Here is a 24,517-nt window from a genome sequence, read left to right as displayed (position 1 = left end):
AGCTTTGCAGCTTTAACTGTCATATGATTCTGCATAGCAAATTCCCTGATGAATGGCTGGCACACAGTGCTACAGAGAAGGAAAGAGTGTGAACTCTCACATGGACATGTGTATTAATATGATTTTCCTATTTATAAGCAGCAGTGATGCTGTATTTGAAGGGTATTTCCCATCTGTGTGCTACGTGCTGAGTCGCTTCAGTAGTGTCTGACTTTTTGCGGCCCTTTGAACTGTAGCATTCCATGCTCCTCCATCCATGGGGACTCTCCAGGCAAGAATACTGGAGTGGGTTGCCATGCCCTCCTCCAGAGGATCTTCATGATCCAGGGACTGAATCCACATCTCTTACGTCTCCTGCATTGACGGGCAGGTTCTTTACCACTAGTGCCACCTGGTAAGCTCATTTCCCATCTAAATAGTCAGAGAACCCAAGGAAGAGACACTGATTCTCCCTAAACGTGCATGCACCCCCTCCACCCCACCCCCGCTCCATGTTCCCAGACTACCTGCAGTTATACAGGACCACAAGAGCAGTTCTGGTGAAAGCTGTCAGCAAAAGCGAGCATGTCACTTCCTGCCAGAGCATTTAAGAGTCGGTGTATAATCCTCCAACTCTCTCTTCCACTGCCACCATGAATCAATGACTAAGAAGGCCACAGGGATGGAGAACATCAAGAAGGTGAAGCCTCCACTATCCAGGACACCTGAGTGACCCTGCAGAACGAAGTTCCCCACCGATGTGCAGCAAGTATAGACTATAAACAAGAAATCAACTTTTGTGGTTGAATTAAGCCAGTGAGGTTGTGGAGTTAATTTGTTACCTCTGCATAACCTAACCTATCAGAACTACAAGTGCCTTTTATAGATTATATTTCTAATGATGCCCCATGCGGTGTTCTCAATATTACTTCCCTGGTGGATATTCTGCATCAAGGTGTTTAGTAATTCAGCTGATTTCCTCCAAGTGCTTGTGTACTTGCTTCCAGGTGGGCCAGAGTATCGCAAACATGCCAGGCTTCCTGCTACATGGTCCTCTGGTGAGGCTGTACCTGGACCTCACCTGTGTCTTGTCCCTTTTCAACGCAGGTGGGTCTGGTCAAAGTCCAAGTGTCTTGTTCTATAAACTCTGTTTGGATATTTATTGTTCTTTAGAGAATTGTAGCTTCCAGTGTTTCAGCCCAGAATCTTATTGCCGTTAATCAAAATGGCAGTAGTAAATTCCCCATTTCTGATTTTGTCCCTCGTCCCATTTATTCTGTTGTATTCGAGTCCCATTTATGCAACAGAACGCTCTTCACCTCCATGGTGACCACCCTTGTCCAAAGCATCATCTTCCCTTTGCTGGACCACCAGGAAAGCTTCCCGAACCAGCTCCCTGCTTCTCCTCTTCCTCTTGTCTCTCCAGGTTCCATTCTCCACTCACCAGCCTAAGGCATTCTCTCAGACATTTCATTAAGCCACTTCCCCAGTTCCTCCTTCATTTCTTCCTCCTCCTCCCCAAAAGTATTCAAGGGCTTTCTACTTCTTCTCTTTGGGTAGCATCCTAAGTTCTTACATGCTCTACATGATCCAGCCCACTTCCCCAACTCCAGTTCCTACAAACCCTTGTCCATCCTTTCTGCTCCATCATGTTGGCCTTCTTCCAGTCCGTAAAATAATACTCATGCCCATCTCAGACCCTGGGCTCAGGCTGTCATCTATACCCTGAATACCCCCTGAGCCAGCTTTGTCTCTGCTCAAATACACTCATCTTTCAGATCTCAGTGGAGAATCATCTCCCAGGGATGGCTTTCAGATTACTGAGATTAGATCAGGCTCCCTGTTCCATGTGCTTCCAAATATCCTTCAACGTAACTAACGTTGTTTGAAATAATATCCATGGGTCTTCATTTCCTTCATGTCTGCCCTCCCAACTAGACGATAAGCTCCATAAGGATGAAATCTGTATCTGTCTGTTCCATCATACTCTCCCAGTATCTAATACACACAATACCTATTAAAATCTAGATGCTTAATGGCATGATTAACTATTAGCATTGCTATAGTTGGTCCATAAATATTTAATGACTAAATTAGTGAATGAATGAGCCAAGTACATGTCGGATTTTAAGCAAGTCCACATTGCAATTTTCTCACCTTTAATAGGCTTATTTTGGATCAAATTTTCTCTGATATTATGTCTGTGTTATAATTTCTCTGATGAAACCTTTTTTTTTTTTTTTTTTTTACTTTAGTGTCTTCCTTTAGAGGAGAAGCTGAAAAGGAAAATGTCATGATTTTCCTACCTACAGCAGGTAAATGGACAGGTGGTCCTTCCTAGGACAAATACAGCATGATGCTGCTCCTACAAGGAATCTAAAATAGTCAGACTTGAAGAAGCAGAGATAAGAAAGGTGGTTGCCAGAATCTGGGGCAGGGAGGAGAGATGGAAATAGGGTGACTGGCCAGATGCGGGATTTAGGCACATCACTTAACATTTCTGGACTTCAATTCCTCATCCTTCAAAGGGAATGATGGATAAGATGACTTTTAAGGATGTTATAAATTTATGGAGCTGTGCTTCCATGATACCATTTTACTCATGAAAACATTTATTTCAGCATCTGGAAATAAACAAGTTAAGAAGGAAGAAGATGGGACTTGGCTTGGTGCAACAGGTAACTAGACCAGTCCTAAAGCCTGACTCATGCTGTAACACAATAACCCATTTTCCAGTCTCTCTGTGCCTTGGTTTTTCCATCTGTAAAATGGACACAAAGTTACCTGTCCATTGGAATGTGACATGAAAAGTAATCATTGTAACAATTGTAGTAAATGTTGCAGTATGATTAAGTGGCATCTAATCCAAAACAGCTAACCTTTCAGGTCTTGGATTTGCAGGGATGTCTCCTCCAGCCCCGAGAACAGGTTGGGTTCTCTGATAGAGGTGTTCCTAGCATCTTGATATAGCCTATTTGACTCTCCTCACGTGGGATGACACGTGAGTGTCTCTTCGCCCTCTAAACCACAGACAATAGGCTCTGCAGACATGGAGACAGGGTCATTTCCCATTGACTTATTTATACCAAACACCTAGTGTACTGCTTGGCCCTAGGTGAACGTTTACTGAAAGAATAAAGAATGAATGAATGCCTTTGGTATTTCAAGATTTCCTTTGACATTCTCTTCTTTGGCAACATGAAATTTGTTGAGTGGGCAAGTGACTCCCTCTTCTGGAAGTAGGTTCTGACTCTTCATTACCAGGGCTCGGTCGAGCAAATTTAAGCAAGTTTCTTCTGCTCTCTGAGCCTCGATTTCCCAACCCAGTAAAGAGAAGGGGTGGATTAGATGCCCTACATGGGAATCAGCTTGTCTATTGATTAAAATGTGCATTTCTAGGGCACGTGCAGTTCAAGGAGACTAGAACCCCAGGGCTGGGGGAGGGATTGCAGTGCATTCAGCGATGCTGACCTTCACGAAGTCAGTGGGCAGTTGTAGTACAGACCTCCGAGGCCTCTCCAGCAGCATGGGATTGGGGTTGAAGGCTCCATTTTTCTCCTGAAGGTTTTTCTCTTCCCAGTGTCTGGCCTCAGAGAAGAAGAGAAGAGAGAAAAGGGGATCGCTTTTCTTGACACTACAGGTGAGTACCCCCCAACACTCACACACCCCAGTGCTCCATGAGAGGCCTGGACCACTGAGATCACTTCTCCCACCATTCGACCCCCACCCCACACAATTCCCAACCCCTAATACCAGGGATTCCCTGGTGGCACAGATGGTAAAGAGTCCGCCTGCAATGTAGGAGACCCAGGTTCAATCCCTGGGTTGGGAAGACCCAAGAGGAGCCAGGTGAACTACAGTCCATGGAGTTGCAAAGAGTCAGACATGACTTTCACTTTCACTTCCCAACCCCTACAGCGAGGCTGCAGTCTCTCTCCAATCCTCAGATAGCTTCAGCCACAAATATTTGAACATTAAGTAAAAGTTGACAAAGACACTGTTTGCAAAAACATAAAAAGCAGCATTGAGCACTGTTTCTACCTTGTCACATCTCTCCACTTGGCTGCATGCTACCAATATGTGGGCAATTGGTGGATGGATGGATGAATGAATTTAGGTACTGATGTCCGTGCTCTGTGTGGTGCAAAGTCACGTCAGTCATGTCCGACTCTTTGTCAACCTATGGACAGTAGCCCGCCAGGCTCCTCTGTCAATGGGACTCTCCTGCCAAGAATACTGGTGTGGATTGCCTTTGCCTTCTCCAGGGGATCTTCCCATCCCAGGGATCGAATTCGGGTTTCTTGGTCTCCTGCATTGGCAGACAGATTCTTTACCACTAGCGCCAGCTGAGAAGCCACTGATGTCTGGGAACTATTAAGTCTGAATCCCTGAGGATGGAATCCAAGCATCAGAATTCTGGAATTGAAAACAAAGTCTTTCTGGTGAGGCCAACGGTCAGCAGGATCTGAGCCTCTCTGTTGGACAATGTCATTATTTGTATTATATAGGACATTGAGAACTCCTGCAATTTCCTGGAGCTGATATATTATATACGAGCATTCCTTGCCAATCTCTACTCTCTCCACTTGCAGAGATAAACTATTCCCTAAAATAAGTGTTCCCTGTGTTTCACCCAAACTTCTCCTTTCTACTCTTGCTTGTCACTGCGTATGTCATTAGCTGTCACCTCCTGAGGACAGGAACTGCCTTTTATCTTCCAAGTCCTTGTGCCCAACACAGAGTGTGAGTTCATGTCCAAACAGGAGGCGCATCTGCCTGAATGCTGGAACTTTTTCTGTTGCCAAGAAAGGCCTGCTGGTGACATTATCTTTGAATCTCCTTCAGAACTGCCTGCAAGGTCGGTCGATCTGTCTGCACTTAACCTCACAGAGCTGGTGAATGGGATGCTGAATAGAGCTTTAAAAGGTAACCGTTTTTTTCTTTTTTTAAGCACAATCCAGGTTCATTTTTGTCTTGCTCCTGCTTTACTTCTGGACTCTCCACGACCTGGGCAAGACCCATCCCGTTTCTGCGTGGAGAAACACGCAGTGGAGAATGTGGAGGATGTGTGTCCTACTTAACTCATGATGAGACTGAAAACATCCAAATGAAGTAGAAGGCCCACCAGCATTTTGAGAGCAAGAAGAGTTCCAAACACAGCACCTGTGTAGTCGTCTCTAATCATAACTATACTGTGAGAGAATTGCCAGTTTAAAGATAGATCAAGAAATATAGTCAAGGGACATGTATTTTTGCATTTGGGGGCTTGCTTTGCTTTGCTTTTTATTATTTTCAATGTTTATTATTTTATTTTTATTTGCTCATTGTGTTATTAACCTCTGTGATCGATTTAGTAATTTTTATTACTGTTCAATATTGTTGGTGGGCGTTTGCTCTTTCTTTATCTTGGTGTCTTTGGCAGAGAGCGAGAACTTCTTCTCCTTGTTAAGTGTCACTTCCTACAGTTCCTTCGCCTTCCACAAGGTTTCTGTGGCCATTTACAACAGTAAGTGCTGCTGGCTCTTTCATTTTTAATTTATTTTATTGAAGTAAAGCTGATTTACAGTTTTGTGTTAATTTCTGCTATATAGCAAAATGATTCAGGTATACATATATATACATATATACACATTCTTTTTCATATTCTTTTCCAATTATGATTTATCACAGGATATTGAATATAGCTCCCTGTGCTGTATAGTAAGAACTTGTTGTTTATCCATTCCATATTAATAGTTTGCATCTGCAATCCCAAAGTCCCAATCCATCCTCCCCTTCTCTCTTCCCCAAGCTCTTCTTGGGGGTGAGAATGGTAAGCGATGGACAGGCAGGGCCAGGCTATGTGTCAGGGTTGCTATGTACTTCGTTTCTCTTCACAGTTTCCAACCTGAAGACTGTGGATCCAGCCAACTTCCCCACGCGGTACTGCTACTGCTTAAACAACCGAACCAATGATTTATCAGGTTGGTACAACTCATCATGAGGCTTGCAACTGATTTTGCTTGTGCCCTTGTAGATAAGTAGAATTTTTTTTCTCCTTAGACTAAAATAAGAAAATGCAATGATATCTATTATGCTTAAATACGTGCACATTCATTGTCCCAGAAATGTCCTTTCTTGTTTTTCTACCAAGAAATAGTTCTATCTGTGCAAAGGGGCAAGAACAAAATGTAGCATTGTTTAAGAGCAAAATCTGAGAATGATCTAAACACCCATCATCAGGAAATGGTTGAATAGTCTGCTGTATAATTAAATCTTGGAAAGCAGCCATAGACAGTACATAAATATGTGCATGTGACCAGATTTGGTCTGTGTATGGAAATATTTCCATGACTTTTTCAATTAGAAAAAGGAACTTGTGAAATAAATAAATTGAATAAAATAGCATTGATGAAAAAATATACGCCTATCTGAACACCGGGTGGATGATTACCTCCAAAAAGAAGATTAGAGTCTGGGTTTGAAATAGAAGAGTGTTGATTAAGGAAACCTGGTATTGTCTGATTTTTTTTTTCAAAGACAGTATATTCATGTATCTACCATGTTTTCTATGATGTTTTATAATCTTATTTAAACTAATCAGCAAGTCTTTAAAAACATTCCATTCCAATGAATATAAATGTGCATTATCCTTCATATGAATTCATAATATTCATTGAAAAACTGTCCAATATTTATTTAATTTATCTCCTCCTGATGCAAACGTTTTTTACAGTTCTCAACAATGCTGTGATGAGTACCTGTGTACAATCACTTGGAGTATTTGTCTAATTATCCTTATAGGATAAAGTCTTCAAAATAGAATTGTTGTCTGACAGGAAGGGGGTCTTGTGATGATTCACATCACTAAACATTCCTCTAGAAATTTTGCATAAGTTTACACTCTTACCAATAATGTTTGAAAGTGTGTGCTTTTCCTCACCCTTGTTGATTCTGAGTACTGAGACATTCATAAGTCATTACCAATTAGATAGACAAAAAGGAGTTTTCCCCTGCTGCTGCTGCTGCTAAGTTGCTTCAGTCGTGTCCGACTCTGTGTGACGCCATAGACGGCAGCCTACCAGGCTCCTCCGTCCATGGGATTTTCCAGGCAAGAGTACTGGAGAGGGTTGCCGTTTCCTTCTCCAATGCATGCAAGTGAAAAGTGAAAGTGAAGTCGCTTAGTCGTGTCCAACTCTTAGCGACCCCATGGACTGCAGCCCACCAGGCTCCTCCGTCCATGGGATTTTCCAGGCAAGAATACTGGAGTGGGTTGCCATTGCTTTCTCCGAATTTTCCCCTACTTCCTATTATATATCAAAGTAGTCAAAATCATTCATCTACATGTTGTTAATCAATTAGATAATTCAAGTTTTCATCAAAACAAAGAATGTCTTTAACGCAGTGATAACTGATTTTCTTCCAAGCCTAGGACCCGATTGTGGGAGCAGTTCTGAAAGGACAGTTGACAAGTGTATTGAGTAAGAGATGTGTATGAGCAGTGGTAGAAATTTTCAGAAGAACTGGAGCTTTAGCACAAGGCAGACCTCAGCTCAAATTCAAGCCCAGCCACATACTCTTAAGACTCTGGGAAATTTCATCATCTCTCTGAAGCTTGCACAGAATTTGCACTCCATCCTTTGAGTCTGGGCTCCAAAGCCATGCTTACAGCTTCTATGTGATATTAATGTCATTGTTGTTCAGTCGCCGAGTGGTGTCTGACTCTTCCTGACCCAATGGACTGCAGCATGCCAGGCTTCCCTGTCCTTCACCATCTCCTGGAATTTGCCGAAGTTCATGTCCATTGGTGATGCCATCCAACCATCTCACCCTCTATCGCCCTCTTCTCCTTCTGCCTTCAATCTTCACCAGCATCAAGGTCTTTTCCAATGAGTCAGCTGTTTGCATCAGGTGGCCAAAGTATTGGAACTTCAGCTTCAGCATCAGTTCTTCCAAAGAGTACTCAGGTCGATTTCCTTTAAGATTGACTGGTTTGAGCTCCTCGCTTTCCGAGGGACTCTCATTATGTGATGTATGTGATGTTAATAGTGGACTGCAATTGTGGATTGCAGTTTCTTGGTCTGTTCATGTGTCTGTCTCTCCCACTAATCTCAGCTCCTGATGGGCAGAGATGGGGTCTTACACAGTCCTCCAGTGCTTCAGTGATGTCTGCCACATGGTAGACACTCAATGAATGTTTGTTAGATGAATGAATTAATAACAATGGAGACTTTTGAGAAATAGAAAGAAAATAGATGGCATGAGAAATGAAATACTTCCCCTGTTCAGTTTTTACATTTACCAATGTGACTAGGGACGGACTGGTCTAAACAGACGTAAAGAAGAATGCCTACTTTCTTCATGGCCAAGTGTCCACACTGTGTAGCTGCACTACCACAACACCCTCCAGGAGACTAACCGTGAACCCATGTAGGTGTGGTAATGATGTGGCACCAAGACTTCAGCTCGGATAGGGTAGCACCCACCTCCCATTGGCCTCACATGCTATATACATTGCACCAGTTTTCACATTGCCTTTTCATACCTCTCTAGTTCCATATTTTCAATGCTCTGGGTTCTATATTTTCAACTCAGCTTGCCCCCAACCCCAGCTCATAACCCTATTACTGAAAACAATCATTTATATAAGGCATGATGGGAAACTATCCATGGGACCTCAGAAGTTTCTTTAAAAATTCACTGTTTGGGGCTCCTAGAATAAATACTCCTTGTTGTAGAAGCCAAAACCTTGCTGGGTCGTGGAAAACGATAAATGGACAGCAGAGGAGAAGGCAGCTGTGCGTGTAGGAAGTGTATTAGGAACTTCCATCGGTCAGTGGTGCCCGCCATGTTAAGACTTGTTCAGAATGCACTCAGAGAGAAAAGATTTTATAGCTTGAAACATGGTAAGATTGTCTCAGTCTCCTCCCATCAGACTTCTTAACATGGAGGACAGGAGAAGAGCTTCCTTGTTCTATTCTGTGTAGGGTTCTTGTCTCCTTTGGTACTCTGTCATTTATAATCTACCACTAGATTTGATACGATTTTGAAAATCTGAAGTTACTTAAATTTACATCCCATGTCTGCAGAACTGCTTCCTATCCAATGAATTTGGTGTTCTAAATCAATGAGATGAAATAGTGAGGTGTGGGAGAAACAAATCAGAAAAATTACTGATTTTTTTATTACTCAATACTCTGGTCTTGCACAGCTCTTTGGTACTGGCAGAGAAGGGTTTGGGTGGTGGGGAGCAGGGGGAGTGGGTGGTGTGGTGCAGACAGGGAGGGAAATGAGAGAAGAAAGGAGATTATAGTGGTAGACCCAAAAGTTTTCTGCCTGCCTAAAATTAAGACTTAAAAAGAAGCTGGTAATATTAAAAATGGTTGTTAGTCTTCCTCGATACACTGAACTGCTGCTACTGCTAAGTCGCTTCAGTCGTGTCCGACTCTGTGCGACCCCATAGATGGCAGCCCACCAGGCTCCCCCATCCCTGGGATTCTCCAGGCAAGAACACTGGAGTGGGTTGCCATTTCCTTCTCCAATGCATGAGAGTGAAAAGTGAAAGTGAGGTCGCTCAGTTGTGTCTGACTCTTAGCGACCCCATGGACTGCAGCCTACCAGGCTCCTCTGTCCATGGGATTTTTCAGGCAAGAGTACTGGAGTGGGGTGCCATTGCCTTCTCCGACACTGAACTAAATCAAACTTGTTAAATTTACTTTGATAAATCCACGTACAATCTACTTTTCCTCTCACGTCTCTGAAACTTAAACCAAGCTTCAGAAATGTAACGTCCCTCAATCTGTCTTACAGATTTCACCGCCCTCCTGGTGGACATAACTGGAAATTCTACCAGCCGCCTCACAGAGATGTTTAAGTCAGCTTCCATCCTCTCAGGTGCGCTCACCTTGAAAATGCTTGGCAGATGTTGAGATTGGGCACTCACCATGGAATATGAAAAAGCAGGGCTCCTAAATAAGGAGTTAGCCTTATTTTCCTGTAACAACTGGAGCTGGAAATTTCCAACTTAATTTTCATTTCAACCAAAGACGTAACAGCTTCAGACCCATTGCTAACTCCTGCTGTGTCCTGGTCTGTCTTGCAGTGAGTCAAACGAATGAATCCGACTGCATCTTCATCTGTGTGATGACAGGAAAGTCAGGTGAACCACCAGCCGTTCTTTCACCAGCTCTCTGAGTTGAGAATTACACACAAACTCTCCAACAGGTAAGCCCAAGATTTGACCCTGTTGGTGTGGTTTCTGCAGGACGGAATCTTTCTGACTTCTGGGAGCTGGCGGCAAAGTCCCCTGTTATCAATTACACGTTTACCAGCAACATATCTGGTGTTCTAGGTGAGTGTAACCCTCCCAAACTCCTACAATAGAGTCTCCAGACCAGGGTGCCAGCTAGCAAGCTGAAGGTTGAATGCTGCCCTCAGGTATTTTATTTAGCTGTATTGTGTTAAATCGGAGGACTTTGTCATTAAATTTTTTTTAGATTTCTAGAATTTTTTTGGCAAAAGACATGGCAGCCCTGGATCCTCCACCCCTGGCAACAAGCAAATGGAGTTGAGCTGCCATTCTCCCTGTTAGGAGAGACCGCTTTCTCCTCTTTTCCATAGCCTTCACTTCTCCTTGTTGCCTGCACTTCTTTTCTCATATAAACTACCTGACTTTTGTAGGTGTTTGAATTTGTGACCCTGTTGTAGACATTCCCACTCCGTAATACCCAGACACTATCCAACCATCTTCTGCCCCTCCATACTCATACCTACCCATCTTCCTGCATTTTCTCTGGCACCAGGTGGCATTTTCAATCACCTTAAAGCTTTCTCTTCTACAATTAGCTGTCATTTCTAGCTGAAAAAAGTTTCTGCAATGTGGCTGATCTTCCAAGACAATTTGCTACTGCTGTGATGATCTTAGTTCAAGTTCTCATCATATACATTTACTATAGTAGCCTCTGAACCAACCTCATTTGACTCAGTCTCTTATTTCTCTGAAATATCCATCCATTCCCCAAAGAGTGACAATATGATTGGGTTATATCTTTTTACTGCTCAGAACTCCTAATTCAGCAGCAGAGGGTCCAAAGTCCTTAGCAAGGAGTATACATTTCTCTATCATCAAGCCCACACTCATCTACTCTCTTTACATAAATCTCTTGCTAAAACTCTGTTGAAACCCTTCCTCTTCTTGCAGATGGCATACATCTCCACACCTTTGGAATTTTGCTGTTATCCCAGAATGCAACTTCCCTACTTTTCCATATTTCAGAATCCAATTTGTCTGTCAGTGGCTAACTCAGCTGCTGACTCGTCTTTCCAACAAAATCACCTAACCAAAATTAGTCTTCTGTCCTCTGTAATCCTACAACACCCATTTGGACTCTCTGTTACTCCAGGTTGAATCACAGATGACTTGATCTGTGTGTCTCCTCATGGAATCACACTTGAAGGCAGAGGCTGAGCTTCCTTTAGCTCCACAGTCTGCCTTCCTCTTGATGCCTCGCACTGTTCTTTGTGCACAGTAGGTTCTTCATCAGTGTTCCTTGGAATGAAATGAAGTTTGCAGTCAACCTCCGGTTCGACTTCACAAGGCTGCCTTGATTGGTATTTATTGTAGGATGTGAGGGTGTGCTAAGTTGCTGCAGCCGTGTCCAACTCTTTTATGACCCCGTGCACTGTAGCCCACCGGGCTCCTCTGTCCCTGGGATTCTCCAGGCAAGAATACTCGAGTGGGTTGCCATGCCCTCCTCCAGGGGCTCTTCCTGACCCAGGGATCAAACCGGCGTCTCTTATGTCTCCTGTATTGGCAGGCGGGTTCTTCACCACTAGTGCAACCCAGGAAGCCCCTTATTGAAGGGCATCTCTTAGCTATGGAAGTTATCAACTTGTGCTCGATAAAGAGATGCAATGGGCCATTGGTGGGTTCCTTTCAATTCTGAGGACAGATCTGAAGGTTAAGCCAATCTCACTTCTTCAGAGAGTCCTTCCATGAATTTTCACCCCCAGTCTCAATTAAGTCTCCCCTTTTTGCTCTTTCTGTAAAATTTTCCAAACAACGACTGCTTGGGAAGAGAGAACGTGTGGACATGTTGACCCAAGGTTGATGTCACCTGTCTGAGTGATGGTTTGATTGGTAGGCACTCAGCCCCATGTCCATTCGTCTGGGAGCAAGGACCAGGCTTCTGGTGCACGTGGGGTGATGCTGAGCCCAGAAGTAAGGCAAGAGAGAGGAAATGAGGCCATAGGGCAACCTTCTGCAATTGCACTGCTTGTGCCCAAACCATAGTTATCTGCCAAACAGGCAACTAGGGGCTGAAATACCACCTGTCTGCAGGCCAGCCTTTGTCTACCCAGAGGATGGGACCTTATGGGCCACTGGGAGCCTGTCCTATTCTGACATGGGCCCCCATTCCCTGAGGCACTCTTCCCCCGAGGTAGGCTTAGTGAACACTTGAGTCTCTTCTTCCTTCTCTTCATGGAGCATCCAAGGGCACTGGGGGTGGGGGGGGTCTTCCTCTGAGTGAAGCCTTCCTGCTGTCTTTGTAGGGGGCTTCCCAGGTGGCTCAGTGAGTAAAGAATCCACCTGCCAAGGCAGGAGAAGCAGGTTTGATCTCTGGTTTGGGAAGATCCCCTGGAGGAGGGTATGGCAACCTACTCCAGTATTCCTGCCTGGAAAATTCCATGGACAGAGGAGCCTGGGGGCTACAGTCCATGGGATTACAAAGAATCGGACACAACTGAACTGGCATGCACGCACATGCTGTCTTTGTGGGAGCTTATCTTTCAAGCGGTTTCTGCCTGAGAACCCCTAGTTCCCAGGTGTCACCTCTGGCCCCTAGTCTTACCCCCAGGGCACTTTGAGCAAACCTAAGCACTCTTCCAGGGACCAGTGTCAGAGCCATGGAGGGGCAAAGGGCTGTGTGGTGGGTGAGGACACTGACGGGAGTCAGGTTCTGTTTAGGAAACTCGTCAAGCATCTGATGCTTTTGGGTCTGACAGCTTTGCATTCTGTGCACAGGGTTTTTCCTGCAGTGTTTTCAGAGCTTGATATTTCAGCTTAGTTTCAGCTCATTTAAGGAGAAACCCTCCTCTTGGTGATGTCAGGTACCGTTTCAAGTGATTTTGAACCTCTGTATTCTGTATATTTGCTGTCCAGTAACCTTCCAGTGGCTCGACAGTACTCTGTGTCCAAAATATCAGCATAGTAAAGCTGCTGTTGACTGTCTCCTTAAATGTGCAGCTACCAGGGAGTCGGCCCTGACTTCACAGCTTACATCCACAAGCCAGCAAACACTACCGAGGACGAGCCCCCCACGTGGAGCCCAGAGGGCTGGAGTGTCCACTCTGAGGACCTCTTCTAGGACAGACACAATGCCTCCTTCAGAGGAAGAGCAGACCTTGAACACAAACATGCTTCCTGAGCTTCTCAGCAGAGCCACAACCAAGGCCACGACCAGAGCCACGGCCACTCTGGACATGGCCCCTCCCATTCTCCCAGCCTCCGGTAAGATTTCTCAACCTTTCCCCTCTTGTCTTGTTTGCCCCACCCCTGCCAGTTCCCTCTGGGCTCAGATAAATAACTGAAATCCTTCCTTTATCCCTTCTCCACCAACCCCTTTCTTCAGCATCCCCTAAATAAGAGACGTGAACCAGTCTGGGTCTAATACATATAAGCAAAGGTGACAATATCACTGGCATAATGTCTTTCTAATGTTTATTTTTATAACTTTTTTATTTTGAAATAGTTCAAGATTCACAGTTGCAAAAATAGTACAGAAGTTTCCTGGTGCACTTCACTCAAGCATCCTCCAATAGTAATATCTTACATAATTGTATTATATTGTAACATCAGGTATTTTTATTTCAGCAAAGCAGTTGGGAATATCTCCCCTGAAATTCACACTAAATGGTGAAATGAACTCAATATTTTATGGCGGGGAAGGTTAGGTTAATGTGTAGCTGGCTGGATAATGATGCCAAGAATATGTTAATGACTTGATGCCAGTGTAAAAAGCTGCTGCCAATGACCTGCTGTGAAGTTCTTCCTTTCCCATCGTGTTTGTGGACATTGATTAGTGGTATTACCAGTAAAGATGTAAAAGGCATGCTAATCTTATTTGGAATAAGATACAACTGAGATAACTCTTTCATTAAAAGACAGTTATGTCTCAGTGAGTTCCAACAATGGACCAGAGTCACCAGAATTCATTCATTCATTCATTTACTTGTCAATGCATGTATTTAATATCAGACCCCAGGATAGCTGTTAAAAAAGAAACCACAGCTCTGTCAATGTTCTCTTTCCTTCCTGAGCTCTCAGACCAGGGAGAGAGGCATAGGCAAGCAAACTGATTAGCTGTTATTCACACTACAAAGAGCTTTTATTCTAGAGAACCCAGAGAGAGGCTCCCCTGAGAAGGCAGGCAGGGAAACAAAAATGAGGAAAAGGAATCAGCTTCACTAACTAGAAAAGTTTGTAGTAATACGTCTGCACCTAGACAGTTATACAAAAGGAGAAAACTTTCTGGTATAACATGAAAAAAGATGTGATTGCAAGTGGCAAGGAAAATCATAAAATACCTAGCTATCACCCTAACAGGGAAAGTGCTAGTCTTATGTAAGAAAAACTACCTAAAACTTAACAAGAGTAATAAAAGCATGTTTAAATAAAGTTATATATCATGTTCTGGATGAGAAATCTGAATATTTTTAAAATGGCAACTGTTCCCAGCTTAACTTATAGAGTTAAAATCCTCCCGGTTTAGTTTTGTAAAAACTTGAAAAAAAATTGTTTTTGATTCCTACCATGGGAATGAGCAAGTGAAAGCCATTTGATGAGTTTTGTTTAAAACATCAACAAGAAAAGACTTGTCTTAATAACCATCTTGTGATATTGTCAGGCAGGCATCATCATCACCATCACCTCCATTTTAATGGTAAAGCTAAAAAGGGTTTGGTAACTTGCTCCAAAGTTCACAGCACAGAGGAGCTGTGGGCAGAATTTACATCTCCAGGTCTCCTCACCTTAAACCTTGTAACTTTGCCACTATGCCACATGATTAGAAATGTATTTCTTAAATTTCACAGAGTCCACTATCCCCCAAACACACACTCTAGCTGATTGTTTAGTGACCTAGGAATTTGGAGAATTTTTTTCTTAATTGGTAGTTAGGAAAACTAACTTTAGCTTCGTCCCCTTATTCCAGTTCAGGATAGAGCTGAAGTCCCTGGATTATCTATATTATGCGTGCACATTGCATATACCCTTTGATTATATGTCAATGTCTTGTCAATTTTACATCTGAATCAAAGCAGTCAAGCATGTACATGCCCTGTTACTGTCACTTGTGCAGCTACTAGGAAGGTGGCCAAAACTCCATGGGTGACGGGCCACAGACAGGCACAGGCTTCCACTCTACCCACGCCCTGGGCTCAGGCCACCAGTGAGAAAACTCCTGGAGGGCCTCCCTGGGAGACCCCTCCCTCTTTGCCTACATCTCCTAAGGCCGAGGAGGCTATGAACACAAGGCGCCTTTCCCAGCTTCCTGCCGGGACAGCAGCCGCAGTTGGCAGCCCATCCCAGACCAGCCCGACCTCAGGTAAGAGAGAATGCTCACTCCTAACTCCGTTGTTGTTGTTTAGTTGCTGAGTCATGTCTGACTCTTTTGTGACTCCATAGACCGTAGCCCGCTAGTCTCTGTCAGACTCCTCTGTTCACCTGTCCATGGGATTTCCCAGGCAAGAATACTGGAGTGGGTTGCCATTTCTTTCTCCAGGGGATCTTCCTGACCCAGGGATCAAACCTGCATCTCCTTCATTGGCAGGTGGATTCTTTATTACTAAGCCACCAGGGAAGCCCCCTACCTCCATTAATTACATATAAATATAATGATACGCACATTAAAATATAATCACAATACGAGGATGGCCTGAGCTCTGAAAATTTGTTGTCTGATTCCAATTATGTGTTTGTTGTGTATTTTTGTGTGTATGCATGTGTGTGTAATAAATATACACAGAAAATAAAAAATAGACCAAAATAAGACTGAAAAGAAATTCACAACACGTTAACCTTGACTGTATCTGGGAAGCAGAGAGGATTTTGATTTTTCGTCACTGCGGTGTCATGAATTTTCCATATTTTCTCCTCCTGTAACCAGACAAAAGTGGTTTCTGTGATTTTTAAAATTCTATTTATTTATTTTTGGCTGTACTGGATCTTTGTTGCTGCTGGGGCTTTTCTCTAGTTGCATGCAGTACGTAGGCTCATTGCAGTGGCTTCTCTTGTTGTGAAGCACGGGCTCCAGGGTGTGCTTGGGCCTCAGCAGTTGCAGCTCCCAGGCTCCAGAGCTCAGGCTCAGTAGTTTTGGCTCACAGACTTAGTTGCTCTTGGCATGTGGGATCTTTCAGGATCAGGGATTGAATTCATGTCTCCTGCATTGGCAGGCAGGTTCTTTACCACTGAGCCACCTGGTCTGTATGTTTTTAAATGACTGCCTCTGATCCCTACAGCCAGAGGCCCTTCTTCTAGTTGACTGTGTTCAGTGGATTGTAGCATTCTTCGCTGCTGTACTATTTCTAACTGATTTCTGCATCGTCAGCATCCTACCAGGTACCTGGCTTGACAGGCAGCAGGGGATGAACAGGGCAGGACTGGTGGCAGGGCACCACTTCTTCTCACGCATCCTTAGAAGACACCCAAGCTCACCTCTGTCTCCTCTCATCCCAGGTCCATCCACCGCTGGCACACAGACTCCAAGTCCTACCAAGGCTCCAGCCCCCAAATATCCGCAGGCAGGTAAGAATGTGGCCCTGCAGAGAGAAACGCGATGCCCCAGGTGGGAAGCATAGATTAGGGGCAGTGGCAGGAGGCGATAGGGGTGTCTGCAGGCAGACCAAGCTTGCTCTTGTACTTTACTGGCTCTAGCAGGAAAAGCAGCCGGAGAACTAAGTCTTGCTGTGCTGTGCTGTGCTATTAAATCACCCTGTAATCTTGCATAAATCACTTCCTCTTTCTTGACTACAATTTCTCTATAGATCTGAGAGCTCTTTAAGATGCCGTGATTCTCTGGTTGTATGTATAACCCAACACCATTTCATTTCGACATTTGCGAGGCCGTTGTCACCTCTGCAGGTGACCTCCCTGCCGTGTGGCCCTTTATACCTGGAGAAGAGTCAGCCTTGATCCCAGGAACCCACCAATTTTCAAGTATGTACCAGCGCCCTGTCACTCCTATAGCTTTTGTTTGTTTTGGATGAAGTTGTGTAGTATAATAAAAAGAGGTTTGTCTGATAAATTTAGATTCAGACTGCTGGGATTAAACCCTAGCTCTGATATTTACTGGTGAGGTACCCTCCTGCACTCAAATTCCAGAATTCAGTTTCCTGTGCTATAAAGCAAGAATGATAATAATTATTGTGGGCACTAAAAATGTCTTTCCTCTGCAGGGTTTTGTATTGAGTAAGATAATGTGTGTGGAAGTGATTAGGAACTGGAGAGCACCGTATAACTTAATTCAAACAACTTTTATTGAATGAACGCCCATTGAGAAAGTGCTGTACGCTTTGCAAATGGAAGCCATTCTTAAAATAAGCATAATGTTAGCAGAAAGAGGGGAAGGAGAAAAGGATGACTCCAGATTTCAACCCCTGGGGCTTCCCTAACAGTCCACTGGTTAAGACTACGCTTTTCCAAAGCAGGGATGCAAGGGGCATGGGTTCGATCCCTGGTCAGGGAACTAAGATCCCACATGCTGCATGGTGCTGCCCCCCCAAAGTTACATTACTACGATCATACAATATGTAACCTTTAATGCAATTATACTTCAGTTAAAAAGAAAGAAAGAACTGGGATAACTTTAACAAAAAAAGAAAAAAAGAGGGACTTCCCTGGTGGTCCAGTGGCTAAGACTCCTTGCTCCCAATGCAGGGAGCTTGAGTTTGATCCGTGGTCAGGGAACTAGATCCCACATGCTGAAACTAAGACCTGGTGCAGCCAAATAAATAAATAATTTGTTATAAAAGACTGTTACAGTTACTTAAAGAAATTGGCAATCATTATTATCAAATAAAATAGCTCGAGGATTTTCATCTGAAAAAATAAAACAAAATGACCTTTAGAAGCTCTTTTGCAGCCCATGCAAACTGGAAAAACTTACACTGGTGTCATCAAGCCCTATTTTCTTTTTTTTTAATTTTTAATGTTTTAACCTTATTTTTATTTCTTTTAAAACATTTTTTTAAATGTAGGCAAATCATGCAAATAGAATAAAATTTTTAAAATTTTTAATTGAAGTATAGTTGGTTTGCAATGTTGTATTAATCACTTCTATAAGGCAAAGTGGTTCAGTTACATACATATATGCAATATATATATTTTGTAATATTCCTTTCCATTACGGTTATCATGAGATATCAGATATAGTTGTCTGTGCTATATAGTAGGTCCTTATTGTTCATTCATTTTATATATAAAAACTTACATTTGTCAAGCCCTTAAAAAAAGAAAAATCCGACTCCCAGCTGTTGAGTGCCATTAACTTCTGCTCTGTTTGAAAGGCCATCCCTGTATGTACACTTCGTTCTTTTTTTTAACTTTTTATTTTGTATTGGAGTGCAGCAGATTAACAATATTGTCATAGCTTCAGGTGAACCGTGAAGAGACTCAGCCACACATACACATGCATCCATTCTCCCCTAAACTCCCCTCCCAACCAGGCTGCCACATAACACTGAGCAGAGTTTTCTGTGCTCTACAGCAGGACCTTGTTGGTGTGTACTTCATTCTTACAGAATTCAAGAGGAAACCCTGTTCTGGGCTTGCATGTGGGTTTTCAGGACTCATGACAGGTTCAGAAGTTGGGGTTTCTGTGGTTTACTCTGCATTTTCCCAGCTTTTGGAGGTCCAACTCTCTCCTTTGTTTCTGAGAGCCAGTTTGCAGAAGATAGAAATGGATACAAAGTGAGTCTTTCAAAGGAGGTTGAGTTCTCAGGTCCCTCCCACTCCTGGATGCCTTTCAAGACTAGTTTCCTGAATGTTCCCAGACCATCTAGTCATATGTCAACACGGCATTATTAAACTGTTGGACCCTGCGCTGTCTCCTTTTTCATATCACCTAAGATCTGCCTTGGCCCTGCTCTAAACCTGCAGTGAATGGTGAATGGGCCTTTCAGACACAAAGATCTGATTATGCTACCATAGAAAATTACAGCCCTTTTTTCTCCAGGTTCTAAAGAAACACATGAGAGGTGCGGATGGGGGCAGGGGTCGGACTGAATTTTAGAAAACTGTTGGCTGTTTCTATCTGGATCTATCCCTGAAGAAGGAAATGGCAACCCACTCCAGTATTCTTGCCTGGAGAATTCCATGGACAAAGGAGCCTGGCAGACTACAGTCCAAGGGGTCCAAAGAGTTGGACATGACTTAGTGACTAAACAATAACAGTATGGGTCTATATCTATGTCTGTTGTTGTTCTTTAGTCACTAAGTCGTGTTCGACTCTTTTGTGACCCAGTGGACTGTAGCCCACCAGGCTCCTTAGTCACTAAGTCGTGTCCGACTCTTTTGTGACCGTGTGGACTGTAGCCCGCCAAGCTGCTCTGTTCACAGGATTTCCCAGGCAAGGATACTGGGGTGGGTTGCCATTTCCTTCTCTGAGGGATCTTTCCAAACCAGGAACTGAGCCCACGTCTCCTGAATTGGCAGGTAGATTCTTTACCACTGAGCCACCTGGAAAGCCCATCTCTACCCATATTATCTATCTCTATATAGCTCTAGCTATCCATCATCCCATCCATCTAATGAGGAATGTACAGTTTCTCTAGGAATTTTCAGGGAGACCATCTCTGACTTCCTTCAGGAATCGGACCCTCACCTTCTTCTCTCTCTAGGATCTCTCACACCAGCTTTGATAGTCATGGTGAAGCAAGGCCATGTTTACCTGTTGGTCCAGAGCTACCTGAGACCAGGGGCGAGACAATATTCACCCAGCACAGTCCCTAACAAAGGGAAGTGAAGTGAACTGAAAGTTGCTCAGTCATGTCCAACTCTTTGTGACCCCATGGACTTCTCCAGGCCAGAATACTGGAGTGGGGAGCCTTTCCCTTCTCCAGGGCATCATCCCAATCCAGGGATTGAACCCAGGTCTCCCGCATTGCAGGCAAATTCTTTATCAGCTGAGCCACAAGGGAAGCCCAAGAATACTGGAGTGGGTAGCCTATCCCTTCTCCAGGGGATCTTCCCGACCCAGGAATTGAACTGGGGTCTCCTGCATTGCAGGAAAGATGCTTGCTAAATGCTTGTTGATGTGACTGGTCTGCGATTGTATCTTCCAGGGTGTCCTGAGCCGCTCCCTAAGGAGGAGGCTGTGACCGCTGCTCCCCTCCCGCTGACAGTGCAGAAGCTCAACCTTTGTCTGATGGAGCTGTGTCGCTTCTTCCAGCAATGCCTCTGCACAAGCCAGAAGAGAGAGCCCAGGATGGAGGCCTGGAGGTAAACTGAGCCACTCACTACTCTTTGCATCCAGTATTTACAGGCTTCTGACTCTGCTCGGCTCCTCTGCAGGCTACTAGGCGGCCAGGCGTTAAGTAACTAACACGCAGGTGACAGCGGTACCTTGAGGCATGCACTCCCCAGTAGGTCTTCTGCTGCATTGTCACCTTCTTGGGAGCCAGGATGGAACTCCATTCATTTCTGAGTCCCCAGAGCCAAGGGGGTGGCCATGCCACAGTGCAGTCAAGTGTTGTCAAGTTGATTTGCTACATCTGCTGTTACAAATCTGCTGGAATTGTGTTACATTGTGTTACATCTGCTGGAATAATTACAGAGGACTTTGAGGGCCCTGAGCCCCAGTGCCCTCAGTTCAGTTCAGTTCAGTCGCTCAGTCGTGTCTGACTCTTTGCGACCCCATACCAGCACACCAGGCCTCCCTGTCCATCACCAACTCCCGGAGTTTACCCAAACTCATGTCCATTGAGTCAGTGATGCCATCCAACCATCTCATCCTCTGTCGTCCCCTCCTCCTCCTAACCTCCATCTTTCCCAGCATCAGGGTCTTTTCCATTGAGTCAGGTCTTCGCATGAGGTGGCCAAAGTATTGGAATTTCAGCTTCAACATCAGTCCTTCCAATGAACACTCAGGACTGATCTCCTTTAGGATGGACTGGTTGGATCTCCTTGCTGTCCAAGGGACTCTCAAGAGTCTTCTCCAACACCACAGCTCAAAAGCATCAATTCTGCGGCGCTCAGCTTTCTTTAGAGTCCAACTCTCACATCCATACATGACTACTGGAAAAACCATAGCCTTGACTAGATGGACCTTTGTTGACAAAGTAATGTCTCTGCTTTTAAATATGCTATCCAGGTTGGTCATAACCTTCCTTCCAACAAAGAAGCGTCTTTTAATTTCATGGCTGCAGTCACCATCTACAGTGACTTTGGAGCCCAAGAAAATAAAGTCAGCCACTGTTTTCACTGTTTCCCTATCTATTTGCCATGAAGTGATGGGACCATATGCCATGATCTTAGTTTTCTGAATGTTGAGCTTTAAGCCAATGCCCTCAGCCTGGTTATATTGTTTAGTCACTAAGTCATGTCTGGCTCTTTTACACCCCATAGACTATAGCTTACTAGGCAGGCTCTTCTGTCCATGGAATTTCCCAGGGGTTTTCCTTCTCCAGGTAAATTGAAGGTGGTAGAACCTGGGAAATCTTTACTGCCAAGCTCTACATGAGCAATTGGCTGCTCCCCAGAAGCTTCCCAGATGATACTAGTGATAAAGACTTCCCCGTCCCAATTCAGGAGACATAAGAGATGCAAGTTCAATCCCTGGGTCGGGAAGATCCCCTGGAGGAGGGCATGACAACCCACTACAGTATTCTTGCCTGAAGAATCCCATGGACAGAGGAGCCTGGTGGGCTACGGTCCATGGGGATGTAAAGAGTCAGACACAACTGAGGTGACTTAGCACAACACATTAGATACTAGAATCACAGAATGATAGAGATGGAAGCGATTAGAGAATGTTTAGCCCAGCCTCCTTGTATATCAGGTGAGGGATTGACAGAGAAGTAGATTCCCAGAGTCTGACATCGAGCCAATGATACAACATGCACAGAAAACTCTTCTTCCTAATGACATGTGTGACTATTTCACTGAAGCCCTTTGAAGCAATCTCTATAGTCACCAGCCAAGAGCAGGATGTTGTCTTGCTAGGTATTGGCTGCACGGTTAACTCTAACATCCCTGTACTCTGACCACCTCACACAAAAATAGATGAATATCACCACTGATTGATCACTTATTGTAATTCTGGCAGCACTGGGGAACTTTGCAAACAGTATCTCCTGTCATCCGCAGGATACCCTATGAGTGTAGATTCTATTATTGTCTTTTGTTTATATATGAAAAAACTAAGGCTCAAAGAATTAAGTAATCAGCCTGAAGTCACACATCCTGGTAAGTCCTGATGGTAGAACTAAGAATAAGTCTTTCTGACTCCAAAGTCTGAATTTTTACCTATGCAGACTCATTCTCTACCTTTCCTCCCACAGCCTATAAAGTGGAGAGAGAGAGTTGCTTGTTGTGAATAATTAACCATTATGACTTTTTAAAAAATGGTTTTCTTCTAATAGCCACAAAGGATAACAATTACTCTTAACTGTGATTTCAACCTTTAGATATTGTCTTGAATACTATTCCTGGTTTCTGAAGAATGCAACATACATCTGTCAGAGGGTGAAAAGGGTATTCCATTCACACAGTAAGTACACAGCCAGACTATGTTGTAAATAGCATTTTACGAAAAAGGTCTAGAACCCTGCCTTAGCACAGGATCAATAAGAGGAGATATAACTCATCTAGCAATCATGAATCCTAGACAAAAATTCTAGGGTATTTCTGAGTTCCCTTCGCCTAACAGTTTGAAAAAAAAACAAAAACAAAAAGCAGGAGTCAGCCCAGCAAAGCATTGTTTCTTTCTGTGTGCTCTTGGGCAAGCGTCTTCCCCTCTCTGAGACAAATGAAACAGGAGATAATCACCATGTAAGCACTCAAATGCCTGACCAGAGCAAAGTGTATACACATAATTCAAGAAAAAGAAGGCAGCCTGACCTGCTACAAGTGGGGTGTAGGGTACTTCTGCCCTTGTCCTCAGGCATCCTCGGAGGCCACACATCTTAGCTTTAATTTTCACTCCTGCTGACAAAAATGGCTGATGTAGTTTGTTCCCAAAAGCAACAGTTTGGCCATTTTATTGTTCCGTCTTCCTCAACTGTCTGGCCAAGGGAATCTGGCTTCCTAAAAATCACGGAGCCAAGCTGAACTCTGAAAAACCCCTTCGAAATGTAACTCAAATATAAGCCGAGTGGTCGTATGGCTCTGTATTATATTACAACAGTCAAACAAAAAATGATGTAGTCCTCCAGTCCTTCCTTATGGCTTTTATCTAATTAATTAATTTATATTTGACTGTGCCGGGTCTTCGTTGCTGCATGGGCTTTTCTCTAGTTGCAGAGAGCAGGGCTGCTCTCTAGCTGCAGTGCACAGGCTTCTCATTGCAGTGGCTTCTCTTGTGGATCATCAGCTCTAGGGCATGCAGGCTTCTGTAGTTGAGGTTCCTGGGCTCTAAGAACACAGGCTCATTAGTTGTTGCACACGGGCTTAGTTGCTCCGTGGCATGTGGAATCCTCCCGGACTAGGGATTGAACCCGTGTCTCCTGCATTGGCAGGCAGCTTCTTTACCACTGAGCCACCAGGAAAGCCTGGAAAGCGGAGTCTTGATCACTGGACGACCAGTCCTTGCACGAGCTCCTTCATTCTGTGACACTGACTCTGAGTAACACCCTGTCCAGTGCACTGCCACATCCCTCTAGGAAGAGCCTGAGCCAGAATTTATTTCTCTGTAGCATTCCCTTCTGTCTCTCTTTTTTTCCCAGCCTTAAAACAAAAATGCCTTGAGAACATCTGCAAGTCTGTTTGAGGTCTTGAAAAACAACGGGGCCTCACAATACCCTGGGCGACCTCTGTTCACCCTGGTCCCTGGCCCATGTTGGTGGCATTTGTAGAATTCACCCAGGCTCCAGCTCCAGATCATCAATTAATTGAACATGGGTGTTTTTGGAAGCAGCATCTCTTTCTTTCCTGTGTAAGGTACTGAAGGTAGAGGAGCACGTGTTAGAGCTCTCATAGTCAGGGAAGTGATGCCAGCTTCCTTGCCTGCCCTAGTAGCAGTGCTCAAGGAGCTCCCATGATGACTGAGACTGAAGAGATGGTGTGCAGTGTGTGACATCAACATGAGCAAACCAGCCCAGGCACCGAGGCTCTCAGTACCCAAAGTGACTTAAACTTGGGACATCAGGAAGACGACACAAGCATACATGAGGAAGACTGAACCCATCCTCTGGAGAGTGTCACATACAATTTCTCTGTGCTGTTTATCCAAACAGCTAATCTACAACTAATCAGACTTGCTCTACTATGAATCCAGATAATCCTCCAAGCCCCCTAAGTAGGACGTGATGAGAACCTTCCTTCAGGAGGAGGTGGAGAGAATTG

General features: G+C 44.2%; 1 protein-coding gene across 1 annotated transcript; it reads left to right on the top strand.

The window, feature by feature from the left end:
• The first annotated feature begins 1,007 nt into the window (after positions 1-1,007).
• On the top strand, positions 1,008-24,091 carry HHLA1 (HHLA1 neighbor of OC90). Its single transcript, XM_081502985.1, has 16 exons — positions 1,008-1,086; positions 2,235-2,294; positions 3,560-3,619; positions 4,825-4,905; positions 5,402-5,485; positions 5,859-5,942; positions 9,769-9,852; positions 10,061-10,117; positions 10,223-10,315; positions 13,205-13,468; positions 15,318-15,563; positions 16,694-16,762; positions 17,099-17,173; positions 20,299-20,455; positions 22,642-22,724; positions 23,899-24,091. Exons 1-16 carry the CDS (start codon positions 1,008-1,010, stop codon positions 23,940-23,942), a joined length of 1,620 nt encoding a protein of 539 aa, XP_081359111.1. The 3' UTR covers positions 23,943-24,091.
• Positions 24,092-24,517: the final 426 nt, after the last annotated feature.

The sequence above is a fragment of the Giraffa tippelskirchi genome, chromosome 6, assembly GCF_054371585.1.
Source record: "Giraffa tippelskirchi isolate mGirTip1 chromosome 6, T2T-mGirTip1v1.2.pri, whole genome shotgun sequence".
Classification (NCBI taxonomy): Eukaryota; Metazoa; Chordata; class Mammalia; order Artiodactyla; family Giraffidae; genus Giraffa; species Giraffa tippelskirchi.
The sequence above is the reverse complement of the archived record's forward strand: the minus strand, read 5'-3'. Positions and strand labels throughout refer to the sequence as shown.

Coding starts and splice junctions, on each gene's coding strand:
- HHLA1 (XM_081502985.1), top strand. CDS start 1,008: ATGCCAGGCTTCCTGCTACATGGTCCTCTGGTGAGGCTGTACCTGGAC. Junction 10,118..10,222: donor TGTGATGACAGGAAAGTCAG/GTGAACCACCAG, acceptor TGGTTTCTGCAG/GACGGAATCTTTCTGACTTC. Junction 13,469..15,317: donor TCCCATTCTCCCAGCCTCCG/GTAAGATTTCTC, acceptor TCACTTGTGCAG/CTACTAGGAAGGTGGCCAAA.